The sequence below is a fragment of the Hippopotamus amphibius genome, chromosome 2 (genome assembly GCF_030028045.1).
Source record: "Hippopotamus amphibius kiboko isolate mHipAmp2 chromosome 2, mHipAmp2.hap2, whole genome shotgun sequence".
NCBI classification, from domain to species: Eukaryota; Metazoa; Chordata; class Mammalia; order Artiodactyla; family Hippopotamidae; genus Hippopotamus; species Hippopotamus amphibius.
The window spans coordinates 56,948,662-56,969,527 of NC_080187.1; the positions used below are offsets into that span (position 1 = coordinate 56,948,662).

General features: G+C 38.3%; 1 protein-coding gene across 7 annotated transcripts in view; it reads right to left on the reverse strand.

Moving 5' to 3' along the window:
• The window catches only part of PPP2R2A (protein phosphatase 2 regulatory subunit Balpha), a 106,580-nt gene that overhangs the window by 40,300 nt on the left and 45,414 nt on the right, over nucleotides 1-20,866 (reverse strand). For 2 of the 7 annotated variants that reach the window (XM_057724423.1, XM_057724422.1), the window contains one exon: nucleotides 4,768-4,906. The exons of the other annotated variants lie outside the window; for them this stretch is intronic. In XM_057724423.1, coding sequence (XP_057580406.1) covers nucleotides 4,768-4,783 — 16 coding nt within the window. In that variant the 5' untranslated portion in view covers nucleotides 4,784-4,906. The remainder of the gene's footprint in view (nucleotides 1-4,767; nucleotides 4,907-20,866) is intronic. 7 annotated transcript variants of the gene reach the window in all.

Genomic DNA, 20,866 nt, shown 5'->3' on the forward strand with positions numbered 1-20,866 from the left:
ATAAAATTAAAAATGCATCATGCTAAACAACAGGAGTCAGATTTAAAAGGCTATTATACACTTTATGAGTCCATTTATCTGACATTTATCTGGAAAAGGTACAACTAGAGGGATAGGCGTGGGGTAGAGACTGACTGACTACAAGGGGACATGGAACTTTTTGGAGTGATGGAACTGCTTTTTATGTTGACTATGGCAGTGACTGTATGGTTTTTATCAAAGCTGAAGAACCATACATAAAAGGATAAATGTCACTGTATGTAAATTATACCATAAGAAAACAACAACAAAATTCAGATACTGGAATCTCATCTCAGACATGCCAAAATCTGTCTCTTATGTTTTACTTACTGGTTACAAAATGTTTTCCTGCTCTAAAACCTTCATGGTCCTCTAAGGATTACCACAAGATTTTTGAAGTACCACCTGGTACTTCAATAGCCTCCGTATCAACACCTCCCTTAAGTACACTATCTTACTTCCTAGTACCACAGCACTCACCAAATTCTCTAATGTAGCTGATGTTTTTACACCTCCCACAAACATACTTACGTCCACCCTCACCACTCCTTCTTTAGCTTGGATATGCTGTCTACCTTGCCTGAAATACCTTCTTTCCTCTCCCCCTTCCTTCAGCCCTTCTGTATGTACTCCATCAGGGGGAAAAAAAGGAATTAATTCATATTAGATTTCTGGAAAGGTAGAACTACACCAGAAAATTGAAGTCTATAGATGTAATAAAGGAAAAATGTGATTTTTACACAATAACTAAACAGAAGACAAGTGGACTAGGAAAAACACTTGTCTTTCTAGAAACAGTTCATACAACATAGGAAAACAATTCACAGAAGGAGAATACTAGTAATACATAAGGAAATAGCCAGTCAAAGCAAATTAAATATATTTTTTAATAAGACACCATTTTCTAGCTCCTAGAGGGAAAATACAAATTGTTCATTAGGCTGGTATTTGCCTACACTGTAGATAGAAGTATATATTATTATGTATAAAACTATTTCATAATCTATATCGGAAGCCACAAAGCATTCATTCCCTTGGGACTTTATGTCAGTTCCAGAGTCATCCTACTGAAATAATCCAAAAAAAATTTTTTTTAATCTATAAAGATATTCACGAACGTCTCTAAATTATCTAAAATGTTAGAGAATATAAGGGAAACATCAAATGTTCTTATTCTGCCCATATCCTTTCACATTTTTCTCTGATTTTCCCTGAAATCCTCCCCCATGTTCACCCTTTCCATACAAGCCCTGGCTCTTCATTAACGATTAGGCAAGAGCAACAAGACACCTGGGGAAAGTCTCAGTTCTGCTATTAAGTAATAACTTTACCATGAGTAAGTCAATTAATCTTTATGAACTTCAAATTCCTCATTTGCAAAGAAACATGGATAGATGATCTCTTCAGAGGATTTGTCTTTTACAGAGCATGTATACAACGTGTACTCAGACACAAACTCAGCACATCTAAGGGAGGAAGAAAGAATAATGGCTGGAGAAAAAGAACATGCTTTTATTAGGATGCATAAACTTCTAACATGCAAAACTAAAGACCTAAAAGGACAACACATCTGCAAAAGCTGCATAACTCTACCCATGACATGGATCTCTGCTAGAGATTTCACCAACAAAAATGGATCCCAGATTTATTTCTTAACATGGAACTCACCAACAATAGTGATTTAATGAAAATTATTCCCAGTTAGTTTTAAGCTAATAAATGATGAAACAGGAATGGAAACCAGACAACGGAAGCTGCTCTGCTCAACTGGAGCCACTGCTGCAGCAGTAGATGCTCATGTCATCTGTCGTTACTCACACAGCTTCATGAGATGGTCCCTTCCTCACTTTTACACACAAGTCAGAAACTACTTAATACATACATACATACATAACAGAAAAGTTCCCCATTTTTCAAATGTCATGGAACAAAATCTACATAACACAAGAGTTAACTGAGCTGGATCTTTTGTCTTCTATAAGTTTATTTTAACATAATTTTGGATTTATAAAAGAGTTGCAAAGACAGTACAGAGTCCCCATCTATCCTCACATAGTTTCTCCTATTGTTTACATCTTACATTACTATGGTACATCTGTCACAACTAAGGGATTAACACTTAAATATGATTATTAACTAAACTCCATACTTTTGCTCAGATTTCACTAGTTTTTCCCTAGTGTTCTTTTTCAGTTCCAGGATACCACATTAGCTTCCTATGGTCTGTGATAATTTCTCAAGACTTTTTTTGTTTTTGATGACCCTGACAGTTTTGAAGAGTACTGGTCAGGTACTTTGCAGCATGCCTCTCAATTTGGGATTGTGTTTTCCTCACAGCTAGACTGCAATTATAGGTTACTGGCAGGAAGATCACAGAGATGAGGTGCCATTCTTATATCACATCTAGGATACATCCTATTAAGGTACTGTTTGCCAAGTTTCTCCACCACAGTCACTCCACCCCCCATAAGGTACCACGGAAAGAAATTACTAAAGGGACTGTGTGTGTGTGTGTGTGTGTGTGTGTGTGTGTGTGTGTTAAGCGCCATCCCTTTGACGGGGAGTAGCTAGTTAAATTATTTGGAATTCTTCTGTATGGGAAATTTGTCTCTTCTCCCTCATTTATTTATCCAATCAATCATTTATCAGTAGGAACTCACAGCTATTAATGTCAACTTTGGGTTATAATCTAATAATATGTAATTTATTGTGTTGCTCAAATTGTTCCAGATTTGGCCATTGAGAATTGTTTCAGGTTGGCTCCTGGGTCCCTCTGACAGATTATATTCCCATCCTTCTGTTTTTTGAACACTTCTGGAATATTTTTTTTTATGTATAACTTTCAGGTATTCTTAATATTACCACAAATTAAAGATGACTTCTAAGTTATTCTACCGTTACGTTCTAAGTTTTAAGAACTGAACTCTCTCAGTTCTGAAGAGAAGTATAAATATACTGAGAATAAAAGGAATAACTAGAGTAAAGGTGAGCACCGTAACTAACTCTCATCCTTGGAATATCTGACCATGACTAAGATTTCTATCCTGGAATGGATTCTTATTTGGTCCACTGAGATTCTGAAAGTTAAGAAGCTGTGTGTGTTAGCCTTCTTAGAAGTTTTAGCATATGCCTATAACTTGGACTTCATAACTCTAATCTTCTGGTACTCATTGCTTTTTTCTTTTCAGATATTGGGGAAGTAGGTGAGAACACAGCAGGCAAACTACTCTCTGTCACAGTCAAGGGCCTGCTGTCAAAACATTTGGGCACATAACGGCACAGAAATTAATTCTCATTTTGATCTAGTTTGTTTCAACACTTAGAACTCTCATTACGAAGCATGTTATCTTGTTTGGATACATGACCCATTTTCACGATCTTTTCTCCTCTATTCATTTAATATACCTTATGTGGCAAACACTGAACTTCAGGATTGGCCCCACATAGCTAATTAGAATATGATCCACCCAAATTTTTTTTCAAAGGTAACTAATTATTCTCTAGTATGAGAAAATACTTTGCTGGATAATGCAGCTATAAAATGCTAGTTTCTTGATAAAGAGTAGGCAAGCTTTTTATTTCCCTATAGACCGCTATGATGTTCCTTTATCACCATTGACCTCTAGAGGGAGCTCAAAGTTCTTGTTACTTTTCCCCAAAGGTCTGGACGCTCCTCCCACAAGTCTGCTGTGTTCAAAACTTAAGAACATTTTATTTCGGCACCCCAAAGTGAACGTTTAGTGTGTGCCATCCCCTTAGGAATTCCTTGCTCCTCAGAAGTGAGACGTGATCTGCTCACATGCTCCTGGGGTAAGCCCCAACAATTTCTTCCTCTCTCCCTTCCTGACTCCTCCTCTTTCCTCCTTGGCACAGACCAGGGCAGATCCCTGCAGCCTGAAAGGCTGCAAGCACTGCTGCTGACGCTCGATGTGGCAACCAGTGCACCTCCGCCTCCCTCCCACCAGGGCACATTAGCATAGAGGGGAGGGGAGGCTGCTCCTGTCTGTCCCAACCTCAGGCACCCACCTCCAAGGACTGAGGGATCATTATCTTGCCACACCTGTACCACATTCTTGGGCCATATCTGCAGGAAACTTGTGCAGGAAATGACCAGAAGTCAGACTGGTCATTTCCCCACTGTCAAATCGCCATTTCTCCTGTCTGTATAACCCTGAGGAAGTAATTCAGCCCCTTCAAGACTGAGTTTCCCCATCTCTAAATACCTACCTCAGAGTTGCTTTTAGGGCTAAACAAGCAATAAATGCAAAGAAATGAGTCTTGAATGAGGCACACAGTAGGCACACTGGTAAAAAGAAGATGTGGGCTGGGGTTTGGGCTTTGCTGCACAAAGCAGAAACAAGCATTTACCCTTATTTGTTTCCAGACTATTCCGGTGAATCAATCTCACCTAGGTAAAAAAGTCCTCCAAACGGTCCAGCTTAGCTCCCAGGAGCCTGAGGCTAAAGCCCAAACTAGGAACTAGCATTGCAGCTGTCTGGCTTGCTGCTGCTTTGCAGATACACTCAAGAGGCCTCAGGTTGAAGCACAACTGGTTGAGGATAGGATCCTGTACTTCTATCTCTTGGTCAAAATATAACCTTGATTGTACCATGATTTCCAAGAACAAAGTAAGAGCTAAAGGCCTTCATAATAACCTTTTCTCAACCCCTGACTCAGTGAACAGGAACATGTTTTGAGATAAGCTCAACAAAGACCACTGGCTATTGATGCTCATACAAAACCTACATTGTAATGTTGCCATGAGAGTCAGGGTCCATAAGGTAATTTCCAGAGATGTGTTCTGGAACCAGCCTCCCTTCTTTTTAACTTGTTCCTGGATAATCTGATATCATGTTTGGATAAAATGGAATGGAACCATACCCTCCTGCAACAAAGAACAGAAAGATAAACAGTTGCTAATACCTTTAGTCTACAGGGGTGATTTAACAAACAAGGCTTGGTGTATTAATGTTATATATAATGTTAGAAAGAAGAGCTCAAAATTGACCATTCTAAACCTAGTTACCATCTTCATTGGATGTTCACCAACTTTTAACGGACTCAGATGTTCACCAACTTTTAAGGGACTTATAATTAAGCCCACTGAGCACATTATCTCATTAAGCTGCCTTATCAAAATACAATGCAAATGGCTTCTCGTGGAGATTACACAAACAAGCAGTATTACACAAAGCTCCTGCATCTAACTCATGCCTTATTAAGATATTTTTATAACCAGAATGGGTATCTGGTTATCAATATCTGCCCAAAATCTTTACAAACTAGGATTATTATGGCCATGCTGTAAGAACAGGAAGGCTCTTCAATGACCAGGTCTTAGCAGATTCACACCCAACACAAATTTGTTTTCTGATAGAATTCCTTCAGCTCACCTATAAATTAGGTACAAAGAGGCAGAATATTTAGAAAAAGAGGTTAAGATATGATACAAAAAAATGTTAGAGACTTTATTCTGATGACAAAAGGAAGCCCACTGGGGAGTTTTAAATATGAGTAATTCAATTAGACATGCACCTTAGATTACTCAGGCTGAGGTGGACTGGGAATTAGGAGAAGGGTAAGTAGAGAGAAGTCTGGGGACAAACCTAGAGTTACTCCAGAAATCCTGGTAAAGCAATGATGGTGATCTGAGTGAATCAGTATTAGTATTTTAACAATATTAGCATAAGTAGCCAACGTTTAAAATTTACTTACAGTATGTTAGGTATTTAATCTTCACAACAAACCTATGAAGCTGGTTGTATTAATATATCCGTTTAACAGATGAAGAAACTAGAGCATGGAAGCAAAAGAGGGGACAGAAGTGTACAGACTTTAAAATTCATTTGTGAACTATATAAAGCAAGGCTTGCTAATTGATAAGGTGCAGAGAGCTGAAGATGAAAGCAAGAATAACATTTAGGTTCTCATGCTGGGTGAATGTACTTATTACCATCAATGGACAGCTATTTACCTTACATTAGGTATTATTTAATAGCATCTAAAGGGCAGGTCCAACTTTGGGTAAAAGAAAAAAAAGCTAAGCTCCATTGGCTAAGTTGAAAAGATTATGTCATGAATGACTTCTCCAAAACTCTTAACCAAAAGGAATACATCATATATTACTACAAAAAAAGAAATTTAGTTCAGAACATTCTTTTTGCTTATCTTTCCCTTTTTTATCCTTTTCTTCTAGGTTCTGGAGGTTAGCCTGCTCAAGGTGATAATTCTCTGACCTTGTTTTCAACTGTATTTACAATGCAATCCATTGATTCCACTATACTTTTTAAACAATTATAATCTTATTTTTCAAACCATTTGAAATTAATTTCACAATTCCATTTTCAAAGATGCAACTTCTTTCATGACTCTCACTGAAAGAGAAAGTTTCTCTCCACTTACTTGAACTAAAAGTTTCTTCCTCTGACAAATGACCTTATTTTTTATAAACCGTGCACGTTTTTGTTGTTTTGCTCATTCCTTCAACAAATTCTTAAGAGAGTCATTCCTTTAATAAATATTTTACTGAGCATCTACTACATGTCAGACACTACATGTACACACAAGTAGAAATGTCATTCAGGCAGCCTAGCCTGACAGGTCATGTCAGCATTTCTAGGTGCTAGGGATATAGGAGTTCATAAGACAGACCAAAAAATCCCTGCCCTCATGGATCATACATTCTAGTGATATGGGCATATCATAAATGAATGATAACATGTACTGGGTAGTGCTAGTAAGTACTATACAAATGCAGCAGGGTAGTCAGAGAAAGCCTCTGTGAGGAGATGACTTGGGCAGAAACCAAAATGAACAGGGAATTAGTCATCCAAACTCATAAAGGAAAGCATTCCAAGCACAGGACCTAAGTAGAAGTGAGTCTGCCAAACTTGATAAGATTAACACAGAATAAGGTGGTAGAAAAGATGGAGCGTTTAACAGACGCCAAACCACATTCAGCCTTGTAAGCCATGGCAGGACTGTGGATTTGTCGTAACAGTGATACGAAGCCATTGGAGAGTTTTTAATTTATGTTTTAGAGTGCTTATCTGGTTCATAAGTTATTGCAGTAGCTTGAGTAAGAGATGATGATGGTCTGAACTCAGGTGGCAGTCAAAGAAATGGATGAATTCAGAACACACTCTAAAGATAGCATTGCAGAACTTGCTGAGGTTTCAAGAGGTGCCACAGGAGGTGTCAAAGGATGATTCCAAGGTTTTAGAACCACGTCCAACGGAGCAAAGTCAGTGTCATTTACTGAGGAGAGACACACCAGGAAAGAGCAGGTTTGCGGTAAGAAAGGAGCCAAAAATTCCATTTTCACACCTCTGGTGTTGATTTTTACCAGATACACAAGTAGAAATGTCACCCAAGCAGCCTGACAGATTTGACAGTTTACGGAAGGAAGAGGAGATATAAATTAGGGTATTATCAATTAATAGAGGCATTTAAGGACTAAATGTTGATTTCCTAGCAAGCAAGTACAGATAAGAAAACAAGAGGTCTGGTCTGAGGACTGAGCCTGAAGGCTCTCCCACAATTAGCTGAAGAGGAGAAAGCAGCTAGGAAAGAAGACTGCACAGGTACTACTGATGCGGTAAAAAGAGCTTTTCTAGAAGCCAGGTAAACAGTCTTTCTAAAAGGAGACAGTGATGGTGACTTCCCTGGTGGTCCAGTGGTTAGGACTCCACACTGCCACTGCAGGAGGCACGGGTTTGATCCCTGTAACCCCGTTTGGGGAACTAAGAACGTGCATGCCACGTGATGCAGCCGGGGGCGGGGAGTAAATAAACAAATAAATAAAAGGAGGCAGTGATGAACTGTGTCCAAAAGTGCACAGAAATCAAGCGAAGGCTGAGAATTAAACTTGGATTTGGTGATATGCATATTTTTGGGGTGATTTCAATAAAAGTAATTTCAGTGGATTAGTGTCCTTAGAAGTTATTTTCTGTGGCTTTATTTTACAGTTGTCAGGAAAAGCAGCTCTGGTGCTGAGCTGTCTAGGTTGAAATTGCTGCTCTGACCGTTTGAAATTTGGCTTACGAAGGGCATCCTCTTCATGTCTGACACTGATGAAGATTTTCCCTTACTTTTATGTGTCTTGGATTATTCTGGGAAACAGAGGGTTAAGCAAACACTGAAGCTGACTCATCAGGCTCCCCAGTTGCTAACTTCTCAGGGGCGCTGGTGTACTGAGAATAGCGTTTTTTCAAGAAAAGCACTTGAGTGATACACTTTGACTCGTTAGAAGTCTGAAAAATGCTATTTTGTTGCCCTATGTGAAGGATAGTTTCACCAATTTAAGATTCTCGGGTTACACAGTTTTCTCTTTGAAGTTTTCTAGATGCCACTCCACTGTCTTTTAGCACAGCATGGTTCAACAAAACCTTCTGTGATCATAGAAATGTTCTATTCTGCACTGTGCAACAGAGCAGCCACAAGCCACATGTAACTATTTATTGAGCACTTGAACTTTCAGCCAGCAGTGAAACTGAGGGAACCGAATTTATTTTAATTAAGTTTAACAGCTACACATAGCTAGTGGCTACCACTAACTGGACAGTTCTACTATACAGAAGACAACTGCAATGTCTACCCGATATATCTTCCTTTGCAGGTAACCTGTTTCTTGTCTCAATACTTGTACTATTTATTTCCACATCCTAAAATTTAGAAATCCACTAAGCTATTCCTAGGTGTGGATCCCATTTATTTTGCTTAGTATGCACTTCAGTTACACGTTAAAAAAAAAAATATGAATAGGCCCTACCACATGGAAGTTGTGTAGAGATTTTTGAGTGAGTTTCAACTTGCCAAACACATGCCACATAGTAAGTGCTCAATAAATGTTACATATATTCCCCAAGCCCTTTTGATCCGTTCTCTGACCTCTTACTCTGAACTTTTATTCTACTCGACATCTATTATTTATGTTTCTTATTTTTTGTCTGCAATATTCACCTTATTTTTTCCTCTGAATTGCAGAATACTTCTAGCCCTGCTGCTACCTGCCTCCAGAGTCATTAGTTAAGCACATATTTCACATAAGAACTCCTTTTTCTGCTGATACTTTTTCTTCAAATGCTCATGAGTCTCCTTGAGAATACTAACTAGTTCTTTAAATTTCAACATTTTCTCTTGTTTCTTGCAGCAAGTCTGTCACCTTCTCTTAGACTGAGTCTGTGTCTTTTTGTGTACTCAACTTTAAAGAGAAAGGTCTATGTTTACGCAATATTGGGAACTGTGCTGCGTTCAATCAAAAAACATTTAGAACCAAGTTCAAATCTTTGGGGATGCGGAGATGTTTACATGGTTACTTCCTATATTAGTTCTCAACTGCTGCCTAACAAATTACCCCAAATTTAGCTGCTTAAAAACTGTGAACAAGTATTAGCTCTCAGTTTCTGGGGATCAGAAATCTGAGTTGGCTTAACTGGGTGCATCTCGCTCAGGATCTCTCAAAAGGCAGCAATATGTCATCCAGGGCCTCTGTCATCTCAAAGCTTGATGAGGGCTGGTGGGGGAGGATCTGCTTGCAAACCAAGCTCAGGCACATGGCTGTTGGCAGGCATCAGGTCTTCACTGGCTGTTGGCCAGAAGCACCAGCTCCTTGCCGTATGAGCTCCACAGGGAGGCTCACAAAATGGGAGATGGTTTCCCTCAGAGCAAATGAGAGGGCAGCCCAACGTGGAAGCCAAAGCTTTTGTAACCTAACCTTGAAAGTGACAGCCCATCATGCCACACTTGTGGAAGCAAGTCACTAGGTCCATTCATACTCAAGAGGAGGGACATGAGTACACGAGGACATGAGTACCAGGAGGCAAGGGTCACTGGGGGCCATCTTAGAGGTTGTCTGTCACACTTTATCCTGAGTCAGCTTATCAATTCAGCAACATGCGGTCAGAAAGCAGGATTATGAGGCCAGAAAGCAGGATTACAGAGGTGAAAGAAGGCAGCTTCAGAGCAGGGAGTTTCAACATTGTGCTTCATGGTTAGTCTCTCTCCTACACCATGGGTGGTAGCCAGCCCCTTTCCACTGGTCACATTCCCCTCAGTAAGAACCAGAGTCGTTCAGTTTTTAACACTGCTTCAAAGTACAAAATATCTCGCCAACTAACTGCCCCATGGGTCACCTTCAATTCTAGCTCTGGTTGCTCAAAGTAGGTTCCTTTAGTCACACCCTAGAAGGGCCTCTCAACTACATAAACGAACCCAAGTCAGCCAGTAAGGACTTCCCTCACTAAGTTTCTCATTTGTACCGATTCCTGCCAAAATTCTTTCTAGCTTTGTTATGGCACTCCTCCAGGGTTTCCAAGGAGACTGAACTCTCCCCATTATGCTTGCTGGTCATTTCAGTGTGTTTGTCTGTTTGTTTGAACACATGGGCTTAGATCATCATCTTCCACTGGAAGTCAACACAGCTATCTGTTAAGTAAAGCACTTTATACATTCTTTCAAAGACTCTGTTTTGATAAATATGACAGGAAATACTTGTTGTTTTTCTTAGTCATATAAGTCAATCCTGTTGTTGGATAAAACAAACACATTTCAATCTACACCAGTTCCCTAGATATGTTCTACTATGGTAATTTAAGTAACTAAATTTTGCTGATTTCTAAAAAACACTGTGTCACCAAACTTAATTCAGTTTAAGATGTGACTAATTAGAAAACTCAGTAAGCATAGAAACACTTCAACAATATCTTTAGGGGAATCACACACACACACACAGCTGCTCAGCAGGACTAACTAGAGAGGGTTGTAAAGGCCCTACCACCGTGTGTCCAGCAGGGGGCACATAGCTCTATGGGCTGCACATAACACAAGACAAAGCTGAAGTAAAAACACCAACAGTATTCTAACTCACAAACCAAAATATCCATTTGTGGTTTAACAATAAAAAAATATTTTCCTATACAGTATTATTCCTCTATCCCATCCTCATTCCCATGAAGATAATTTATTCATTCTATTTCCTTAGAATACTAATACAGAGGGTAGGTGGAGAAACAGCAAAAACTCAATCAGATGTCAACAAATTTTCTGATGTAATACTCTGGTACTGGATAATTGGAATTTAGGTTCTTTGTCTTCTGGCAATGAATATGTGGAAAAGAGAATTAAGAAGGGACTTAACACAAATACCTTAAAGAGACACAAGGCCACCACATACTGCTCCACAGGATCTAACCTAAACAAGTAGCCATCCTGTACAGACACAAACAAAAGGCACAGTGCCTGGGGGTTAACAGTGCCTGTATCTGATCTCATCAGATTTCTAGGTGATAAGTTCAGAGTCAAACAGAGAGTTCTCAAACATTTTAGCACTTCACTTAAGGAATAAAATTACTTGCTATCTTAGCAAAGTTGTAGGATACAAAACCAATGCACAAAAATTAGTGACAATTCTATACACTAAAAAATGAGCAATCCAAAAAGAATAAAATATTTAAGAATAAACAATCAATGAGGCGAAAGATTTACACAATGAAAACTACAAAACTTTACTGAAAGAAATTAAAAACATAAATGAAAAGACATCCTGTGTTCATGTATTGGGAGATTTAATATTGTTAATATTGTTCAATATTACCCAAAGTGTTCTATAGATTCCCTATTAATATCCCGATGATGTGCTTTGCAGAAACAGAAAAATCCATCCTAAAATTCACATGGACTCTCAATGGACCTGAACAGCCAGACCAACCTTGAAAAAGAACAAAGTTGGAAGTCTCACAACTTTCTGATTTCAAAACTTACTATGAAGCTAAGAAATCAACAGTATGGGACTGGCATAAATGCAGACATACAGCCCAATGGAACAGAGTCCAGAAATAAACACTATTCTACTCCACATCTGGTCACATACGACCCTTCCGCATATGGTCAAATGCTTTCTGACAAGGTCTTTTCCAACACATAGTGTTGGAAAAACTGGATATCCACATGTAAAAGAATGAAGTTGGACTCTTACTTCACACATTTTACAAAAATTGACTTAAAATGGATCAAACACCCAAACACCTAAAACCATAAAACTCTTAGAAGAAACACAGGGGGAAAGCATCATGACATTGGATTTAGCAATGATTTCTTGAATAATGACACTGAAAAGCAGGCAAAAAAAAGAAAAAATAAACTGAACTTCACCAAAATTAAAAACTTTGGTGCATCAAAGGACACAATCAACAGAGTGAAAAGGCAACACATGGAATGAGAGAAAAATGTGCAAATCATAATCATATAAAGGATTAATATCCAGCATATATAAAGAACTCCTACAGATAAACAAAATCCCCAATTTTAAAAAAAACAGGCCAAAGGACCTGAAAAAGCATTTCTCTAAAGATACACAAATGACCAATAAACACATGAAGATTTGCTCAGTATAACTAATCATCAGGGAAATGTAAATCAAAACCACTTGACATCCATTAGGATGCTATTATCAAAAACAAAAATTGAAAATAACTAGTGTAGGTAAGGATATGGGGAAACTGAAGCCCCATAGAACACTGCTGGCGGGAATTAAAATGGTGCAGCCACTGTGGAAAACAGTAGAGTAATTCCTGAAAAGTTAAACACAGAATTATCTTATGATCCAGCAATTGCAATTTTGGGTATATACTCGAATGAATTCAAAGCAGAGACGTGAATAGATATTTGAATACCAATGTTCAGAGCACCATTACTCACAACAGCCAAAAGGTGGAAACAACCCAAATGTTCATGACAGATGAACTGGATAAACAAAATGGTATATACATACAACGGACTATTCAGCCTTAAAAAGGAAATTCTGACACATGCTACATACAACATGGATGGGCTCTGAGGACTGTTACAGACGGAACATTTCTGTCCCCCACCCCTACCCCAACCAAAATTCTTATGTTGAAATCCTAACTCTCAGTGCGATGATCAGTAGTAGGTAGGACCTCTGGGAGGTGATAAGGTCATGAGGGTAAAGCTTTCATGAACGGGATTAGTGTGCCCTCATAAAAGAGACCCCAAAGAGCTCTCTCTCCCCTTCCGCCATGTGAGGACACAGTGAGAAAACAGCAATCTCTGAACCAGACACAGAATCTGCTGGTGCCTTTATCTTGGACTTCTCAAAACTATGAGAAATAAACTGCTGTTTAAGCCACCCAGTCTCTGGTAGTTTGTCATGGCGGCCGGAATAGCCAACGACAAGGGGCATCATGCTAAGCGAAATAAACCAGTCACAAAAGAACAAATGCTGTATAATTTTACACTCTTATTAGGTACCTTGAAGTGGTCAGATTCATAGAGACAGAAAGCAGAATGGTAGTTACCAGGGGCTGAGAAAGGGGAGATCTGGGGAGTAACCACTTAACAAGTATGGATGAAGAGAAGTTCTGGAGATGGATGGTGATGAAGGTTGCACCATGTGTTATGCACTTAATGCCACTAAACTGTACACGGTTAAAACAGTAAATCTTATGTATATTTAATCACAATAAAAAATTACTTGTTATCTTCCATAAGAAATTCCAAGGTAGGGCAATTAAATCCAGTGTTAGTTAATTTACCAGCTTATTTATTCAAAGATCCAGGTTCTTTTCACCTTCACATTTTGACAAAAGATAGCTACAAGGTTGCGATCTAGGGTTCTTAGTGTGGGAGAAAAAAGATACAAACAGAATAGGAGAGAGGTAAGGAAGAACTCTGTGGCAGTCAGTCAAAATTGGCCAATCAATATAAACTGATATTTTAAAAATTTTATGACAGAGTATTTCAATCATATACGAAGTAGGTAGACAAGCATAGTATAATAAATTCCCATGTACCCAGCTTCAGCGATTACAAACTGATGGCCAATCCTGATTCATCCATAGTCATCCCGTATTATTTTTTGCACATCCCAGATATAAAATTATTTCACCCTTAAATACTTCGGTAGTTATCTCTAAAAGATAAAAGACCCCCACTTTTAATATAGCCAAACACTATACCTGAAAAAAACAACAGTACTTTATCACATCTGAAAAAACAATATTACAAATATCAAATATCTAGTATATGTTCAAATTTCCAGTTCTTATGTCAAAAAAAAAAAAAGTTTAACTATTTGAATTACAATCCAAAAAGGTTTTCAAACTACAATTGACTGATACATCCTTTAAGTTTTTTTAATCTACAGGTTCCCCCTCTATTTTTTTCTTGCAATTTATCTCTTGAAGAAACAAGGTACTGTAGTTTATCCTATATTAACCCATGTTTTAAAAACAAAACCTAGGACTTCCCTGGTGGTCCAGTGGTTAAGACTCTGCACACCCAAAGCAGGCGGGCATGGGTTCAATCCCTGGTTGGGGAACTAAGATCCCACATGCTGCACAGTGTGGCCAAAAATAAAAACTCCTTTTAATTTCCTAGTTCTGTCTAGGAAAAAAAAAGATAAGGCCTAGGAATAATGACATTCCAATAGGAAAAAACACACAAGTACATACGATGGTTTCCAAATACCATTCCCTACTAAAATAACACAAAATCCTTAGAAAAATAATTCCCAGTCTGGAGGGGAAAAAGTACAATCGGAAACATCTTGTGTCAAAAAAACAGGGAATGTTCAAAGACTGACTGGGACACGTAAAAGGGAAGAGACTTGATGGGTCTCTCACTGGCCAAATTTAGGACAATTTGAGCATCAAAAGAAATGGTGGCATTAACAGACTGGGTAGCATTAATAGATTGTTAATACATGGAATAAAAAAGAACCTACAAGTCCACATTGATACTAAAAGGGAAAAGGGTTAGGAAATTAGAAAATCACCATTCTGCATCCACCAATGTAATAACTGCCTCAGGCGAGGACCATCAATGATTCACTTATTACAAAGGAGGAGAAAGAGCCTTTTTTGAGTGATCTAGCATATACTACATGACCAAGTGATCAATTATCAATAACAGCACAAATTTACGTGATTTGATGAACCAGGAAGTACACTTTATGTACTTATGTAATATGTCTTGCCAAAAATGTTTAACATAGATTTAATTATGAGGAAGCAATTGGTGAAATCCAGGAAGTGAGATATTTTATAACACGCCTTGACTCTTCAAAATCAACAGAATGCTTTGATTGGATCCTGAACTGAAAAGAAAAAAAAAAAATTTTTTTTAAGGACAGTTTTTGAGTCATTTGGGGAAGTTTAAAAATGGACTGTGTAATAGAGACCATTTCTGAATTAATGCTAAATTTCTTGGGTATCATAATGGTATTGTGGTTGTGTAAGAGAATATTCCTGTTCTTAAGAGATAAAAGCTAAGTTATTTAGGGGTAAAGCATCATGCTGTTTCCAATTTACTTTCAAAAAATTTACAGGCCAGAGTGCAGGTGTAGATAAAGCAAATGTGGCAAAATGTTGACAATTAGTGAATATAAGTAAAATAAAGAATGGTTATCATATTTATTTTTCAGTTTCTTTGTGGGCTTAAATTTTTTCAAAATAAAAGCTGAAAAAGGGAGGGATAGAGGGAATAGAGCAATTCCAGATATTTTCTCACACAACAGTAGCAAAAAATGGAAGCTCTCTCATCTTTGGATTTCTTTTTAATGGACTGCAAAGCCTTTCAGGGAACCACCCGTCTGGTTCCTGCCCCCAGGAGAGAGCTCTTCATTATTTCATTGTATAGATCTAGTATTATCTGTCTGACCTCATTTCACATTAGCTTAGTCCTAAAACTATGAAGCCACCTATAATGGGGGGAGGGGGAAGCCAGACTGGACTTTTCCTATCTAACCAGTATGAAAACCATGATCTAAGCTGGCATGCTGGACTTCCCTGGGTGGTGCAGTGGTTAAGAATCCACCTGCGAACACAGTGGACACGGGTTTGAGCCCTGGTCTGGGAAGATCCACAGGCTGCACAGCAACTAAGGCTGTGTGTCACAACTACTGAGCCTGTGCTCTAGAGCCCGCAAGCCACAACTATTGAGCCCAAAGGCCACAACTACTGAAGCCTGTGTGCCTAGAGCCCACGCTCAGCAAAGAGAAGCCACCTCAATGAGAAGCCTAAATAAGTAAATAAATAAATAAATTTATAAGCTGGCATGTTTCTCCCCAAAACATCAGTAAACCAGATAATCTCCCCTATTCTAACCAAGCTATCTATATAGGGAGCTCATGACTGGGGGACAGGGATTCACACCTCTTAAAAAGGAGATGTAGGCCTATTCCACCCTACTTCAAATAGGACACAACTAAAGTTGAAGATTTTAACTGTTACTACTCTGTTACTACTCTAGAACCTATTCCTTTCTTCATTAACCAACATTTTATCTGACAATGAAAGTTATAGTAACATTTTTTAATTTCTTGAAGATATCTAATGTTAGGGGCAAATAAGGTAGGAAGGAAACAGCACCGAACTAAGAAGTCAACAGGCCTCAGTAAAAGTTCTAAGACTGACCCTGCAAGTGGCCATTTCCGCCTTTCTCCTTTCAGTAACAGAACACCCTGGTACTCTCCCACTGCCCCCCCACACACCCCCAGCATAACCATGCACATAGTTTTAATAGGAAAGTAGAGGTTACATTTCTTGGGCTTTCCTAAGGCCATGTGACCAAGTTCTGAACAATGGGATATGAGTGTAAAATTTCCATGTCACATCCTTAAAAAAAGCTCCTTGTCCTCCTCTCTTTGTCTCCCTCCCAAGGGCTGAACACAGATGTGAGCCAGATCTGGCCACGCAGATAAGGTCACTACGGAAGGGTAAAGACGAAGACAGAAGAAACCTGGGGTGCTGGATAATCCGTGGAAAAAAGCAGCTTATCCATTTCCAACTCCTCTCTACCACTGGTGGCTTACATGAGAGAAATAAGGTTCCAATTTGGGAAACCACTGTGTATTTGGGTCTTTTACAGCAGCTTGGTCTATAATAGCTTGTGTGACTTGGGGGGACTTTTCTGGGTCTCATTTTACTGGTTCACAAAACTGAGAATAACAATATGAATGCTATCAACTTCTTTAGCCAGCTCTATTTTCTTATGTTTTAAAAAACAAGTACATACATTGAGTAAAACACTGAAGTTTTATATATGTCTAAATAAATGGATGACGTGAAAACACTCTGAACAATCTTTCTACCCTTTAAACAAATAATTACAAAATGCCCACTGAGTGCCAAATACTGTTATGTGCCTGAGACTACTCAAGATGCTAAGAATAAAGCAGCAGAAATAAAGAATAGAGTTTACTACACCTCATGCATAAAAATTTTAAACTTGAAAGGAAGCCTACAATAAGCAAGCAAACAATAAATAACATTTCAAATAATAATATGGGGGGAAAGGGGAAAAAAAGCAGATAATACTGAGTGTACTCTGGAGTCAGGAGGGGACTCAAGTTAATTTACACAGGTAAGGTAATGTACATTCCAGCTTAAAAAGGCAAGTTCAAAGCCTTCCACAAGAACAAGACTGTACACATTTATGGAACACAAGAAGGAGATGACAGAAAAGATCTCAGACACAGGTAGAGGCAGCCTGGTACTAAGTATACAAATATAAGGGGATGAGTGCACCTGATTTAAAAAAAAGAGAGAGACAGAGAGAAAACTTATTATTCCCTTAATTCTGTCTTGGTTTCAGGAATAAGTGATGTTCCAAGTAGAAAATTATGAACTTAGCTGCTCTGCAATCAGTAACTGACTATAATCGTATTTTACTTACTTTGGGACAAACATTTCAATTAATTACAAGTGATTTCAGGAGTAGGAAAAAAAAAGTCTAAAAGCTCAATCTTTCTCTTGACATTTTAAAGATGTGAACAAATTTCACATATGCATTCAGTCAACAAATATCTCACGAGCATCTTCTATGTATGCAGACACTGCTGCAGGTGCTGAAGGTATTGCAGTAAATAAAGACCTGGTCCTTGCAGAGTTTAACATATCAGAATACATTTCAAAGTTTAAAAATTGATAATAGTGACTTTTTTTTGAAACTCACTCTTTGATTCCTTAGTGTCTAAAATTTGGTTTGAAAATAACATCTTTTATTTTAATTTCTCTTGTATTTTTCTGTAATTGAGGGGAAGAATTTCACAATTTTCTCAGGCTTAGTATATTGAGAATAATGGCATACAATGTTAAATTTAAATCTGAGAAACCAATTAAAATCTACCTTTACATTAAAAGAATTAGAAATATGAATTCTGTGAATTCTCCTGTTCCATGGCAGAGAAAGTGATCACCAAGTGTCCTGGCACATGAAGGAAACAGAACTATATTTATTGATCTACCTGTTAAACATGGCGATTCAAAACACTTCATTTATCTCTCCCCTTTAGATCCCACTAAAATGACAATAAATGAATAAAAACAGTATAAGACAATAAGAACAAAGGAACATGTAGGGAAACAGCAGAAGACAATAACAAATGTGCTGGAAAATAGAAAGCAGGTAATTCAGCAAAATAAAGGAAACTGAAAACTAAGAGCATGTGGAGAGGGTTGCCAAGGAGAGACAAACAGATTCACCCCACAGACCGCCCACCATGGAGGGGTCAGCAAAGGACAGCAGTGAGACATGGGGCTCAAAACAAGGCTACTGGTTGAAACATCTACATGCAGAGAAGTCCCACTCTCAAGGACAGAACTATTCAGTTTCTGAAGAAACTGAGCCAGAGAAGATACTGGTTGGAGCTAAAGGCAAAGTACCAAACTGAAAAACGAGATCAAGTGAAAGGATGCATACTCAACAATGAGCTGACCTTTCTGGCTCTCCGAAAGTCAGCAGCCAGGCTTAAGATATGACACCCCACACACACACTTCACTCTGAAAGTGTTCCTTCTCCTGTTGAGACACTGAGAGTCTCCGGCTCATCACCTTACTGTGAGCCCACCAGCTGATTCGCTTTGCCAATTTCCAATCCACTTTGAGCACCCTCACAATTAAGGATCACCAGATACTATACTCTACTAACACAAATAAGGAAGAAAGGAACTCAAAGGAAACAGAATGCCAAGATTAGATTGATCTCAAAGATACTCCATCTACAAAACAGAGGTTGCTAAAAAAGGAATACTCCACAAAAAGCTTTTAAAAATATAATAATTGAAATTGTAAAAATCAGTGAAAGAGTTGGAAACAAAATTGAGGAACTCTCTTGGAACAAAATGTAAAGATGATGGAAAATAGAAGGGAAATAAACCCCCACAAAAACTAAAGGATCAGGAAGTCCAAGATTCATATATTAGGAATTCCAAAAAGAATAAGACAAACAGAGAAGGAAAAAACTGAAGGAAATGAATCTACAAGTTGCAAGGGGCCAATGAGTACTAGCTCAACTAATGAAAAAGACTCACATCACAGCACATCATCCAGAGAGAAATAAAGAATAGTGAACAGAATAGTAACAGGCTTCTCAATTACAACAATGGTCACTAGCAGACAGAAGAAAAGCCTTCCCAATTCTGAGGGAAAATAATTTCCAATAACCAGCCAAACTCAAAATGTGTGAAAGCAGAAAAAAGACATCTTTTCCAAGCAGGTAACATCTCAAAATCTACCACCCATGAAATCTTTCTCATGAAATATCAGATGCTGTACACCACTACAATGAGGGAGTAAACCAAGAAAGAAAAAAACATGGCATCCAGGAACAAGGAGATCCAACACAGGGAAGGCAAAAGGAACTCCCATGATGGTGATGTGAAAATGAAAAGAACAAAGGAAAATCCGAAAGCTACGCAGTGAACTTAGAAAACACCCAGAGTATCAGACATACAGAGCTTAAGGCAAAAGTGAAACCGGTAGAACATCCGACGTGCTTCAAAATACTGTCAGGAGAGCTAGTCTCCTGTCAGAGGACTTGAGGGTGATTCAGTGACAGATGAAAATGAAGCAAATCATTTCAGACTGAAACAACATGATGAAGAACTCCAGAGGTCGAGGGGAGATGAAACTACTGATTATCTGATTCTTTTGACCACACAGAAAATTATATTGAAAGGCTATTGAAAGGTGCAGAAAGAAAACAGTGATGGTAGATTAAAAAACAACAAAAAACAAATGGAAAAACATGTTAAGTATTAACTCTAGAGAAAACAATGTTACAGCTGAAAGGATATAATCATAATTCATTACCTGGCAACAGTGAACAGTATTTATTTGGACATAATAATGTCTACTTTTACATTTGTTTCCTATGACTACTGCAACAAATTACCATAAATTTGGTGGCTTAACCCAAAACAAATTTATCTTCTTACAGTTCTGGAAGCCAGGAGTCCAAAATCAGTTTCATTGAACTAAAGGTATTAATTAGCAAGGCTAGCTCCTTCTAGAGACTCTAAGAAAGAATACGGTTTCTTGCCTTTTTTAAGCTTCTGGAGGTCACTGCATTCCTTGGCTTGCAATCCTTTCCTTGCATCATTTCAACCTCTTGCTTCTGGTGTCACATCTACTACATCCTCCTTAGATTTTCTTATCTTCTCTTTTCCTTACAAGTACCCTTGTGATTACATTTAGGGCTCAAGAGGATAAGCCCAAAATAACTTTCTTGTCTCAAAAAAAAACCCCTTAATTTAATCACATCTCAAATCCCTTTGCCATATATATACTATTCACTCATTCCCAGGGTTACAAAGTGGGTATCTTCTTTTGGGATGGGAAGGGAGGCATTATCCAGCCTGCTACAACTCTGAACATTGGTTTAAACAGTAGTAATGGTACAACAATCCTGAGGAAATAGAGCAGGGGCAGTAAGAGACACAGAATACAGCTTAATTCTTAGCTACTATTTACATCTGAGTATGTCTAAAGTTAAGAAACAGTTGTCCAAGCATACTGTTTAGAAACAGGAAAACAAATACCAGAA